This window comes from Acartia tonsa, chromosome 11 (genome assembly GCF_053477335.1).
Source record: "Acartia tonsa isolate MP-2025a chromosome 11, ASM5347733v1, whole genome shotgun sequence".
Classification (NCBI taxonomy): Eukaryota; Metazoa; Arthropoda; class Copepoda; order Calanoida; family Acartiidae; genus Acartia; species Acartia tonsa.
Genome location: NC_137270.1, coordinates 39,388,410 through 39,401,993, shown reverse-complemented (window position 1 = coordinate 39,401,993; position 13,584 = coordinate 39,388,410). Strand labels below are relative to the sequence as shown.

General features: G+C 32.8%; 2 protein-coding genes across 2 annotated transcripts; both read left to right on the top strand.

Moving 5' to 3' along the window:
* The first annotated feature begins 2 nt into the window (after positions 1–2).
* LOC145332130 (uncharacterized) lies at positions 3–8,508 on the top strand. The gene is made up of 6 exons (XM_080177075.1): positions 3–142; positions 1,384–1,510; positions 1,796–1,885; positions 2,843–2,934; positions 3,139–3,186; positions 7,735–8,508. Exons 1-6 carry the CDS (start codon positions 22–24, stop codon positions 8,433–8,435), a joined length of 1,179 nt encoding a protein of 392 aa, XP_080033201.1. The 5' UTR covers positions 3–21; the 3' UTR covers positions 8,436–8,508.
* A 1,543-nt stretch (positions 8,509–10,051) lies between these two features.
* LOC145331012 (uncharacterized) lies at positions 10,052–10,951 on the top strand. The gene is made up of 2 exons (XM_080175602.1): positions 10,052–10,189; positions 10,643–10,951. The coding sequence occupies exons 1-2, from the start codon at positions 10,069–10,071 to the stop codon at positions 10,834–10,836; spliced, it is 315 nt and encodes a 104-aa protein (XP_080031728.1). The 5' UTR covers positions 10,052–10,068; the 3' UTR covers positions 10,837–10,951.
* Positions 10,952–13,584: the final 2,633 nt, after the last annotated feature.

The following is a 13,584-nucleotide window of genomic DNA, read 5'->3' as shown; positions in this document are numbered from 1 at the left end:
TTTAACATGTAAAATGTAAAAATGTATAAAATGGAAGGTATAAAAATGAACCCACAAGGAGTCGACGACAAAGTTGTTATTATAAGTCACAACTGTGATGAAAATGTTAAGATTGATGCTGATGTTACCACTATTAAACAAGGTCTTAAACCCGTGATTTAATTTCAAACTATATTTGATCAAAATAGACTTAAACATGCTGAGGCCATTAAAGGTTTAAATTGATCTAAAAGGTTATAGGACTACTATCGGGGACAAGTCAAATTTTTACTCCAATTTGTCTCTAGAAGAATCAGTTAAGTGTAGAATTAAAGTCAAATTATATAATTCTTATACTGCACGACATTTACTGTAAGTATTAACGGATGATGTAATAATCCTGAATTCCCCCCCGTGACTTGGGTAAATATAAATAAAGTGAGCACTTCCCCTTTAAGTAATTAAAATCCAGAAACTTAAAAAATGTTCGCTTCAGTAGTTATACATATTCCTGGCTATAACTCGAACCAACAACAGCCTTTCATTCCAAGTTCAATGATATAGGATATCATATACATGAACATAATGACACGGCAAAATTTGTCTTCAATTTAGCTTGCTTATATGGAACCCATTTATTGGTCATTTCGTTCTTCCAGTAGGAGGGGACGGGGTAAATGGGGATTATCGCTAGTTTAGCAAGCTGCGAGTATCACTTCATCAGAGTACATGAAAATCTGGTGCAACGTCCAAGTAATAATATATCAATTTGTCAAAGTCAAATTGTTGGCTAAGATAGATATTGTTAACAGACAGACACAAAGACTTCTAGGCACTTTGCTGGAATAAATTTTGTACCTGCTGTTTATACAGTGTGTTCTTCAAATCTGCTTCCTGTTCTTTCCAGCCTCTGGTCCTCCAGTATCCCGGGTTACCACTGTGGTTGTCCGGGCATATGTTTCTGGAAATATGAAGGTCGTGGTAGTAGGGGGCAGGTTGATGTTGGTTTGCTGAAATTAATAAATATTAATATGTGAATCAACATTTGAAACCTAAAGCTTTATCCTAGCTACCAGCCTTAGTTTTCCCTCCCCATAATTTAGGTACAATATGGGTTAAGGTACAATATTTAATTTATAAAGAGAAATGGCAGCTCTACCTGTATCAGTGTATATTGGATAGTGCCAGCCTAGATTTCTCTTAAGAGCCGGCAGACATTATAGATAGACGGTCTGAAAAAAGTTTTGTTTTTGAATGATTGGAAAAAAAGAAAGAACAGACCGATTATTTATAATATCTGCCGCAGTAGACTGAAAGCAACCTTCTGTTCTGGCTCGACCTAAAAATGGACAGCCGTTAGATTGGACTGCACACAATTCAAGTATCACGAGTTTAACAATCAAGGAGATAACCTAGAAGATGAACAAGACAATAATGAATGTGATATTGATTTTGACTGTTTGAACGCGGAGAATTGTGCTCAATTGCAACAAAATAATGATGAAAATATTCGTTTAGAAGTCAAATCCAGGAAAAATATCTTTCATAGTATCAGCAGGGTTGTATATTCTGCACAAGATTCATTTTTGTCCCCTGCTATAAATTGTTAAATTTTTTTCCCTCCTGTCCTGGTTTTTTTCAATCAAGGGGGAAAAAGAAAAAAAATAACCATTTTCTCTAAAGTTGTATTAGGTAGTAGCTGCGCCCCTTGCAACTAGGGGCTCTGTATTTGAAGGTTAAGAGTTAAAGAAAAATGGCATAAAGCCAACCCTCGACTTAAAATCTAAAGAACAGAAATGAAAGAATTTTATATCAGTATAAGAAATATCCAACAACTGAGTATTGTCAGTGAAAACAGGATATTTGAAATTTTTATTGACAATATCTATCATTCCAGTATTCAAGGGATAACATTATTATTTTCTCATTAGATTACATTATTAAATTCTCGGTAATAACTTTGTTACCTTCTGAGGACTGGTGCGCCACACGGTCTTATTTTGGTGTAGCTAAAACAAATATTTTTAAAAGCGAAGCTTTTCTATAATTAGGATAGGTCCGTCCGTCCGTCCGAGAAAGATAGCTTTTATTCGTTAATTTAGAATTGTCCTATCGATTTCAAACTTTGCATGATGATTCCTGTAGTAGATAGGTACGATTTAGAAAGCGTAGCAACTCTATAATCATTACCAGAATGTCCGTACGTCCATTTTAAACATGTTAATTTTTCTACTTTTTTAACAACAAATTTTTATGTGATCTAATTATCCGTTTGATCTGATTTTTGGTATATTGATTCCTGGGACAACAAAGAAAAATATTATAAGCGAAGCAACTCTATAATCAAGTCCTAAAAATGTAAGTATGTCCATAAACATTACTCTGTATCAAGCAGTTTTTCAACAAATTTACTTACAATTTTGCGTCGACTCTTATACTTTTATAATCTGATTATTCAGTTCAGACACTATACAAGTGTTAATGTCCGTTTGTCCTACCGTTTCAGTGCTTCGCTTTTATGGATGTTGTCATCCTTGTTTAATTGAATTTAATTTGAAACATCTAAAATGTTTTCCAGTATGGCTTCGAAACTGATTAATATCCACTGGATTAGAACTGGTTCTCAGCCATACTTAAAGTTAGTGTATAGAGCGTTGTATTACAGAAAATTTTCCACAAATATTAAAATTAAAATCATAAAATTAATACCAATTTTATTAGCCCGGGCCTTAGGCCTCTCGGTGATAACAAAACAAAACTAATATCCGGGAAATGCTGTCTATAACACGATGCGATAATAACCCTCTAATGCATCTAGAATAACCAATTAAATAAACTTTAAAAAATAAAAGTTATAAACAGGAGACTTATTGGATGATTTTGAAGATATAAAAGTTTACGTCTACAAAATAAAAATTCCTCAACAAACAAAAAGTATCAGTTTACAAATACCAGGTATTTTTTATTAAAATGGCTATAGAATAAACGTGGATATTATGACAGGGGAAAAAGTGCTATCAATTTAGCTTAATATGGACCTCATTTTTTTTGTCAGTTTGTTCATCCAATCAAGGGGGGGGGGAGATGATGATAAAAAATTATAAATCATTTTATCAATATATTTTTTTTATTGTGTAATTTTTATTTTATTTCATTTAGGTGTAATGAAATCTGTCTGGATTTTCAAAATAAAAGTATTTTTATCAGGAAAGAATTTACATCATTTTTTAAATTTAGTAATTAGCGAAAAGGGGTAGTTGAACGAAATGCATTTGAACTTAACTTAGTGAACCGCATATTTTTTCCTGGTTAATGGTTTAAACTACATTTATATGGCATATATTTGAAAGAATTTCAATTTTCTACCACGTAGTTTTTAAAATATCAAGACTTGATTTTCGTCTTTTTGTGATATATACAGGGTGACCACTGTGTACTATATGTACTTTATGTACTATATAGTCAAAATTTTGTACTATATGGTACTATATGACAAACTAGGTACTATATGTACTATATGAGTTAAAATTTTGGTACTATATGAAATTTTTTTATACCATTTTAAAACTTATTACCAACCAAAGTATTATAATATTGTTTGTAATATTACAATGTACTTTCAGCTCTAATACATACTAATATAGATAGTAGTGATTTGGGTATGTAAAGTAAAATTATAAGCTTTGAAATATGCAATGACTCAGGGGCGTCCAAGCTTTATTTTTTGGGGGGGTAAAATTTTTTTAAGGGGGGGGTAATTCGCTTTTCGGGGGGGGGTAAAATGGCGCGCGGCGAATTTTTTTTACCCCCCCAAAATTTTTACCCCGGGGGTAAAATTTGCTTTGGGGGGGTAATTACCCCCCTGAAATCTGTTAGCAGGGGTAAAATTTGTTTACCCCCCCCAAAATTTACCCCCGGGGTAAAATTTTTTATTAAATTTTATTAAAAATTTAATATTAAAAAAATTTTTTGTTAGAGATTTTTATTTGGGGGGGGGGGTATTTACCCCCTCAAAATTATTTGGGGGAGGGTAAATAATACTCCCTCCTAAATGGTTGGGGGTGCCTACGGCACCCCCAGGGTAGGGGTAAATTTTGAATGGGGGGGGGGGGGTAAAATGAAAAAATTCGTTTGGGGGGGGGGGTAATCGCCCCATTACCCCCCCCCTGGACGTCTATGCCATGACTCTTAAAATCACCTTGATCATATATTTTTTTGTTTCAATCATTTTTATTATTTCTTATAAGATATAAAACTCTTTTTGTTCTTCATATTTTTATGATTGCTGAAGCGGCTAAATACATTGGCTAAATTTTTAATTAGTGCTTTTCCTGTATATTACTAGATGACCAAGTTAGGTTAAGTAAAGAATGCCCTGCTGGGTTAGGGTAGGACCTTGGAGGTGTATGTATAGTAGACTGACTCAAAATGCAAAAAAAAATTGGCGCACTATTTTAACCCATTTCTTTTATGATATTATGACAATTGACACCAAAACAAGTGTTCTGGTAGCTTATTTCAGCAATATGTCAATTTGATTTTCATAAAAAAAAAGAATTTTTGTTATGGCTTTATACACCTTCCTGAATTTGCTTTGAAGAGTAGGATCTACTACAGTTCACAGTAAAATATTGCTGGTAAGCAATATTTCCAAAAATCTTTCAATTTTAAAAGCTGCTAGCTGACAAACGGCTGAATGTTCAGATAATATCCGCACACCATTTTAAGCGGCCTACGAAGGCCTACAAATAATCTGGAATAGCCAAGATCCAATTATGCACAGGGAAAGCTTCACTGAAGAAAAAACGCGTAAAATAGGTCTTTTTCGCGCATTTCTCAGCACTGCGAGATAATTATGCGTTATTGATTTATGGCTATTCCAGATTATTTGTAGACCTTCTTATGCTGCTTAAAACAGTGTGCGGGCATGATTTGTACGTTCAGCCGTTTGGCAGCTAGCAGCCTTTAAAATTTATAGATTTTTGGAAATATTGCTTACCAGCAATATTTTACCGTGAACTGCAGTAGATCCGAAGAGTATATTAAAGAATTTAAAAAAACGATTTTTAAAGATTTTGATCATAGAAAGGGCTATCCTCAAAAGACTGACAATTTTGGATGTTTTAGCAAAATCAGCAGATTTTGAGTTATTTAAGGATAACTTTTCAAGGGTCAATATTTTTATAAACCATTTTTTGATTCTTAATCTACTCTTCAGGAAGGTAAATAAAGCCATACTTTGAAAGAAGAAAAAATTTTCTCCTCCAGAGGGAACCCTTCCCTTTTTTATGAAAATCAAAACTGACATATTGCTGAACAAAAGCAACCAGAACATTTTTTTTTAGTATCAATATTCATTATATCATGAAAGGAACTGGTTGGAACAGCACGCCCATTGAATTATAAAAAATTGGTAATTCTGATGCGGTGAAATGTATAGGTTTAGATCCTCACTGTAAATTTTAATTAATACCTTTATGTGCGACATCTTTAAAGGGATTGTGGACATAAAAATTTCTCATCTGATTATCAAATCTTAACATTTTCTAAGCACATTTCACTACACTGATCAACCAAAAACGTCCTATCAACACTCACTGTCTACAAAGGGTTGAATCTCAGAGGTTATTCAAAATAATAATATCCTTTTTTATTGTGTTGGACAATAAATAACCCACTTTGGAGAATTAGTTTACACTTTTATCAGACTGTTTATAAATAAATATTGCACCTTTATTATTTACAAATTTTTAATTAAAGGTGGGCCATCTAAAGTTACTTGGATACTAATAAAAAAACCTGTTTCTAGCTTTGTTATTGTATTTGGTATTCAATAAAAAATATTGCTTATTTTATCAATTTATAAGTAACTATACATTGGTTTAAAGCAAGGATTGTGTTAAGAGTCAGCTTAACTGTTGTGAAAAATAGAGAACTATGTTAGTGTTAGCTATAGAAGGAAAAAAAGACAAGTAACCGCACATTTATATAGTCGGAAAATTTTTTCCCATTCCTGGACATAATTTGATTATCTGATGAGAAATTTACTCGTTCACAGTCCCTTTAATTACGCAATAAATGTCCATTTTTAGGACTTATTTGAAAAAAAGTCTTCTAGTGTTCGGTTCTTCCACAGGGAGTAAGGGAGGGGACAATGGATCGAATATTCGATTTTTAAGAGTCTCAGACTTTGGGTACTGACTTAAAGGGAATGTGCACGAATTCAGCAGATTCTGACTCACTTTGGGTACTAGCGCATCAATGCCCCGCTAACTAGCTGAGTTAGATTTAAATATGCAGACAGAAAAATTTGAATTGCAGACAAGTATTAATAAACTTAATTTCTAGCAGACAGGCTGGTTTAAACAAATATATTTTCCCAAGAAAATGTCAATTCATTTATAGAAGCTCTACTGTGATATACATGTATTAAATAATCTAAGAACCGCTTGCATTTAATTTAGGGGTCAGTAAAAAATATATGAAAGGGTTTACATAGCTCTAAACAAGATTTTTCTAGTGATTAATTACAGAATGTTTACTACATTGTGATGTATTGATAATTTAATTCTCAAGTAAATGATTTTTTTCTTAGAACCAATTTTGTTCTAAATTAGATTACCATGATCCCTTTACAATTTTGGTAAAATTTTCTTGATAAATCTAGTTTTCATTGCTTTTCAGCGAACCCTCTTAAATTGAATTAATTGCCCATTGTCCCCTCTTTTACTGAAAACTTATAGTATGTATATTCCTGAATTCTGAAAATTAAATAGCCCAAAACCTACATACGACCTCAGTGAAGCTTACCTAAAATTGCTAACCCAATTGTTCAGTAGTTAATGAGATGTTAAGCTTCAGACATAAAAACCCTTACTACTTTATTTAATAAGATATATAGGTACTATTTTTTAATATTTGGTACTATATGGTATTACTACATAATTAGTTAAAATTTTGGTACTATATGGTATTATATTAGTTTAAATTTTGTGTACTATATGGTACTATATGAAAATTTTTATGTACTATAAATGTACTATATATTTGTAAGTTTTGAGTGGTCACTCTGTATATATAATTTATATAGCTTGCTTATTTTCACATCATCAGCATTTCGACTAATTCAGTGATGTCTAATTGCTTGGTATTTATTGTAACACAATATTAAAAATGTTTGATGGTATAATTGTAACTTTTACTTGAAATATTTTTTTCTGAAATGTTCTTCAGACAACTATCCCTTTAAAGATTTTAATTAATTTGGTGTTCATTACATAGTCGATTTGTATGCAATTGTCGCGTGATTTTCAATGTTATATGCATATAACAAACTAAATGATAATTAGCAGGGAAGGAGGGGACGTCTGGCTGTGTTATACTGGCTCCTAAAATTTTATGCACACGATATCTCATTCGTTGGCTTAAAAAAAGTTACTTTTATTGGATTTGGGTTGTTTTTGGTACAAAATAGAAAAATTTAAACTTTTCCACCAATAATCATAAATATCAAAATCAGAAGGGCCATATAATATATTATTCATCATAATTAATGACATGCATCAATTTATCTCCATTGTCCAATCCCTTACGATTTCAAAAAAAGTTTTAAAACGAAAAGGAGGAAGGTAATAAATTTTCAGCTTTGCTACTATTGAATGTTATCATCCTTTCATATTTTTTTGTAATTAATGTAATGAATACAAGAGTTTATACTTAGGCCAAGAGTTGAAATAAATGTAAATTCTGAAATAGATCAAGTAAGCAATACATCAAAATTAAAAAATGGTAATTTTGACCTTTCCTCTGTTAATGAGCTGCTGGCCAACAAACAACTATCCAAAAATGCAGAAAGTTTCAAGCATGTTTTCCAATCATTCCAATCTACAAATAGCTCTCCTGAATTGTCTTTTGCGGCACTGGCGGCTATGCAGATGTCAAGATCAGCTGCGGATAAGTCAAGACAGCCACAACAGCTGCCATTTGACATATCAATGCTTGAATATATGTCAAAAATTCCATTTGATTTGTCAAAACTTCCAATTGACAAGTCAAAACCTGCACCAATGCCATCACTACAACCAAATACTGACTCCAAAAGTGATTATAAAATAAATGACACTCAAACTGTTACCAACTGTGATAATACATTAGAAAATTCTCCAAAATTTGAAGACTTACTGAAAAATCCTCCAAAATTTGAAGACTTACTCAAAAATCCTCCAAAATTTGAAGACTTACTCAAAAATCCTTCAGCTCTTACAATGCTTTCTCAATCAAAACAAATATTTCCACCAAAATATAAAGATGATTCTAATATGAATGATGATATTAAGAAATATATTGATGCAAAGTTTGAAGCAATGAATAATAATTTACTCGAAAGAATAGAAAAATTTGAACAAGAAACTAACAGAAAATTAGATTTGATTTTACAGAAATTGGAATCGAGATAGTAGACAAGACAAACCTTATTTCTTAGAAAAATAATTTGATATAATAAAAATTGGACCAAGTCAAAGCACAAAGGAGAATTTCTTTTTCGGTAACAATCATTGAGGGATGGAACAGTGGGCTTTAAATAAATTATACTAGTTCTGAAAGTTTTAGAACTCGAATTAATAATAGTTGGCTTAAAAATGTTTGATGTTTAAACATTTTTGATAAGGCTGTAGTGTACTAAAAGTCATGTTACCGCCAAGAAGCCTTAATAATCCCAAATAAATATCTTCTTATTTTTGGCTTGATCCTTAAAATTATATGTATAATGTATATTGTTTAAAATCAAGATAAAAAAAGATTACCTATTATATTCCGTTAATTCTAAATTTATCTAAGACTTAACGAAATTGATTTCAGAAATTATCAGAAATGAATGTAAAAAAGGAGAAAGAAACTGAAGAAATGAAGTCTGAGCCAGGCAAAAAATATTTGTATTCTTTTTAGTGATGGCAATCCGTCAAATTTTTGAGCTGGATTCGGATTCCGGATTCTTAAAAGAATCCGTCAAAAAAGTGCTACATATGTCCTAAAAATTAATGTTCTTGGTGTTCTCTATAATTCACTTCCGAGAATCGAACCAGAATTTAAAAGATTTTATATATAATGATGATAATCTTTGCCTTCAAAAAGCGAGAGTTGAAAGAAAAAACTCAAGACGCTAATTTTAGCATAACAATTAAGAATCCGGAATCCGCTATTAAAAAACGGATTCCGTATTCGGATTCCAAAATTGGCCCATAAATTGGGCGGATCCGGATCCGGATTGCCAACCCTAATTCTTTTAAAATGAAATGCGGAATTCATAATTAGATCTACATCAATATACTTTTTTTTATTCCCACTTATTTATAGACATAACAAGCAGCTTCGCCCCTAGCCTCTAGGGGCTTTTTTTTTGGGGGGGGGGGGTTGTGGGTGTCTCACCCCCCAACAAAATAGCTTAAGACCACCACAGAACCAATATGAATATTCCTTGAAGAGAAGATCCCATTCGGTTCAGTGGTTACCGAGATCTTAAGCTTTAGTCGAATAGACATCAAGCTACTTTGTATTATAGATATATCTATAGATGGTCTATCTGACCCAAACACAAACCTTTGTTTATTTCAGAATACAATTTTTAGAAAGCTAACTTTATCCTAAGAAATTCAACTATTCCCAGCTTATTTATAGGTTTTGTCATGTGCTTTACACTATACTGGGAAGTAAAGGGGGGAAGTAATGCAATACAAGATATAATTTACCCAAGAAAAGCTTTATCCTATTGGATTATTTAGAGAGTATGTTTTAAAATTATTTCTATTATTTTAACTAACCTAAATCTTCAAGGACAATTTTGTCATAAAGGAGCGCAACAACAACGAATTTGATTGAGATTACAAAACAGCTTTTAATAGAGTTATAATGCGTAAAGACTGTAAAATGTGCAGAGAAAATTTATGCGGTTGAGTCAAAGTGACTGGTTTAAAAAAACATGCTTTAGTTATACTATACTATAGCTAAAGCATGTATTAGCTTTATACTATACTATAGTAGCTGGATATTAAAATATTTTTTGTATTAACAGATGCTCACATAAGCAATCAAATGAAAAGAAAATGGGAGGATTCTCACAATGCCAGTGGCAGCAGCGCTGGACCTAGAACCAAACCCGAACCAGATGACCCCTATATAACACCTTTGTTTGATAATGTCACCAAGATTGAAGGTGGGTTTCATTTTAATTAACTAAAGGGGGAGGTAGGTTTTGCTAAAATTCCGTAAAGGTGTGAGTTTTAAGGCTTAAAAACAGTAGTAGAACGATAATATTCACTAAATATGTGTATTCCTTAGGTATGGAAAAGAACTTTAGCCAAACTAAACTGTTTTTAAGCCTTAAAACTCGCACTTTTACAGACTTTTAGCACAACCTACCTTCCCCCTTTTTAAAAATGCCAAAAATTATAGCTACTTTTAAAATCATAGACTAACATAATGGTTTTCTAAAATGAAGAATTTAAGAGTCAGCGGTCAGCATGATCTTAACCAGACAACTTTAAAAAACCTTACAACTTTATATAATACAAAAGTTTTAATTCATTGCTGATTGACCCAATCAATTGTCTTTAATTTATAAATATTTGATTGGTTTTTATAACCTGTAATTTAAATTTTGTTTAAGGGTATGAAGAAGATACAGAAGAATTGTCAGTGATTGCAAGTATGGGACTACCAACAGGATTTACCAATAGTCAAATGCCTGGCAGCAAATCCAGTAAACCTCGCAAGAGGAAGTTCTGGTGCCATCTGTGCGAGTGTGAGTTGACATCTGTCGTAGCTAAAGATGATCACAAAAAAGGAACTTCATCATTTTAGGGTTATCTAATGAGGGAAGAGATATATAGATTTGATTTTAAATTCGTTGGTGCAAACTAGCCGTGTCCAATCTTTTCAACCAGTAAAAAATCTACAGGAGTAATCTTGTTCTATATAAGGGGGGGGGGTTAATGCAACCATCTCGTAATCAATGATTAAATGGCACTTTCGATCTGAAATTTTGCATGAATAATCATTGTTAAGTCTATTTTCCCTAAATCGAACAAAAAGTTGGAATAATAACGGCTAGCGGCTCAGCCGTTTTGTTATTTTTTGGCAAATTAAAAGCAAATTAGTCACGAAACCTATCTCCACATAATACTTTTTTGTCGCTCAAAAACCTTATCAAACGGTTCTAGCCGGTAGCTGTTGGTACTAGAAATTAAAAAATGGTTATTGCTATCATTTTACTTTAATTTTTTTAAAGTTGATTCCTACGTAATTAATGATGAATTTGCCCTAAAAATAGGCAAAAAACGGCTAAACAGCTTAGCCGCCAACCATTATCCAACTTTTTGTTTTATTTAGGGAAAATAGACCTACCAAGGATTACTCATAAAGAAATTCGAATTCTAAGTGCCATTTAATCATTGATTACGAGATGGTTGCATTAACCCCCTCCCCCCCCCCCTTTACTAGGAACTACGGGGGGAGGTTTCATTTTTTCTAGGTGCGATTTCTCTAGGGAGGTTGGTGGTACCCTCCCTCAAAAAAGACATAAACCTTCTCAGGACCTTTGAGAAGCTACTCTATAAAAGAGAACCATTTCTGTTACTTTGTACAAACAAACAGACAGATATCCTGTGACTTTATTATAAGGATAATTTTTTCCCCTAATAATAGGTATGTTGAAGTATTGTTGTAACAGGAAAACCGCATCAGAAGCTTTTAAGTATTCAGAAGCAGAAAATGGTGGACCAGGGAGATGGGTACAGTGGCCAGGAACCAGAGGGGAGCAAGGGGTGTAAGAAGAAAATACCTGTCCGTCTGGCTGTTAAGATTGCAGAATCCCAAGAGCCTGTAGTGGGCTTGAATTTCATAGACGAGTATATTGCTGTATCTAATACAGAGATGGAGCCAATGTATGAGTGCAATCTTTGTCCTGGACACAAGGGAAGAAAATATCATATCAGAAAAAAGTCAAGCTCAAATTTCCTATTATTGAGCATGTTTGTGTTTTGTATTAAAAGTTTAGGGGATCCTTGTGGGGTTCAGAAACTGCTTTTTTTTGTAAATAATGGTTAGGGGATTCCCCCACATACTGCAAAAGTAAAATTAGGTAAGCTGATTATATTTTAAATTCAGTCAAAAGATATTTTCTTTAAATAATAGGGCAATGCCAACGGCATGTTCTCACATCTAACTGGAAACAAACACAGGCAAAACTTTTTTGAGCATGAAAACCCTGATGATCCTAACTTGTCACAGAAAAAGAGCTATGAATATGCCCTAGCACACATGGAGAATGATGACATTGATGGCAGAATTACCACTAAAGAGAGTGATACAGAATATCCATGGCCTAAGGGATTCGAACCCTGGGCACTTGAGAATGAGGGTACAGGTGTAGCACCCCCTTGTGCTAATGAAAATGTGGGGAAATTTATCAGCACAATTGCTGAGAGGAAAGAAATTCTACCCCACCCCACAGAATTAAAGGCCCCCCAGAATGCTCAAGAGTATGAAAAATTGCTCGTGTTCTACACTGAACTAATGGACAAAGTCACTGATTATGTAAATGGTGATAAGGGTGAGAAGTTGAAGGTTGCTCACCATAAAGAAGTTGCTTTGATTCGAAAGAAAAAAGGTCTGCCAAATCTTAAGAACGTGACTGCGGCATTTAGTGATCTTAATAAAGAATAATTCTTCAATCTCTTGAACCACTGCCATATATATCCAACAAATTAACCAACACGTCCCTAAGTACCTAATCTTAATAAACAGCATTTCGTAGTATAACTTTGTCACTTTAATTATAATTATATGGTTCACAGTTTTACTTAATAATTACATAGAGTCTTATTTTCATTATATTTCAAAGGGTATGGTGCAAAAATCTTTTTCCAAGAATGTCCCTCTCGTTCTAAACACCTTTAACTAAATTCCTTTGGAGTAAAAATTGAAGTTAACAGATTAACAAATTTTGGAGTTAAATGACCAATCTGGATATATTATGTCTAGTTGTATATCAATCCATAAGATCACAGCTTAAAACACCAATTTTTACCAAGAAAATCCAAGTCTCCACCAATAGGTAGCCATTATTTAGTGCAATGTCTGCGGACTTTTCTATAAAAAGCCTGATTTTTGCCGAGGCTGGTAGCCATGGCCTATTACAATAGCACAGTCTCACTCTAGAGTAACCACCTGATCTTGGTTAACCTCCTCGCCGGGTAAGTGTAAATGTGTACATACACATATGTGAAAATTGATATTTGTTAATATTTCAGGTAAAGTCAATCATGGCAATCAAAGGTTAATGTAAATTTTAAGTGTTTGTCCATCAATCCATGAATAAGAAATTTAGGTACTTTTTTCTTGTATTAAAGGGATTATGCACGAACGAGAGCAAATGATTCTAAGCACCTTCTAGAAGTGATTCCAAATATTTTTTTGTGAATATACTAGGATGATGTTTTACATCATTTTATCAATTTAAAAAATTAAGTTTCACCATGGTTTTCTATGAATAAAACTTTGTAATTTTAAGAATTTTTTGATGAAATATCATAAAATGTTTTGTTGAAT

Coding starts and splice junctions, on each gene's coding strand:
- LOC145332130 (XM_080177075.1), top strand. CDS start 22: ATGTATAAAATGGAAGGTATAAAAATGAACCCACAAGGAGTCGACGAC. Junction 143..1,383: donor TGTTACCACTATTAAACAAG/GTCTTAAACCCG, acceptor TTAACAATCAAG/GAGATAACCTAGAAGATGAA. Junction 3,187..7,734: donor AATAAAAGTATTTTTATCAG/GAAAGAATTTAC, acceptor ATTCTGAAATAG/ATCAAGTAAGCAATACATCA.
- LOC145331012 (XM_080175602.1), top strand. CDS start 10,069: ATGAAAAGAAAATGGGAGGATTCTCACAATGCCAGTGGCAGCAGCGCT. Junction 10,190..10,642: donor TAATGTCACCAAGATTGAAG/GTGGGTTTCATT, acceptor ATTTTGTTTAAG/GGTATGAAGAAGATACAGAA.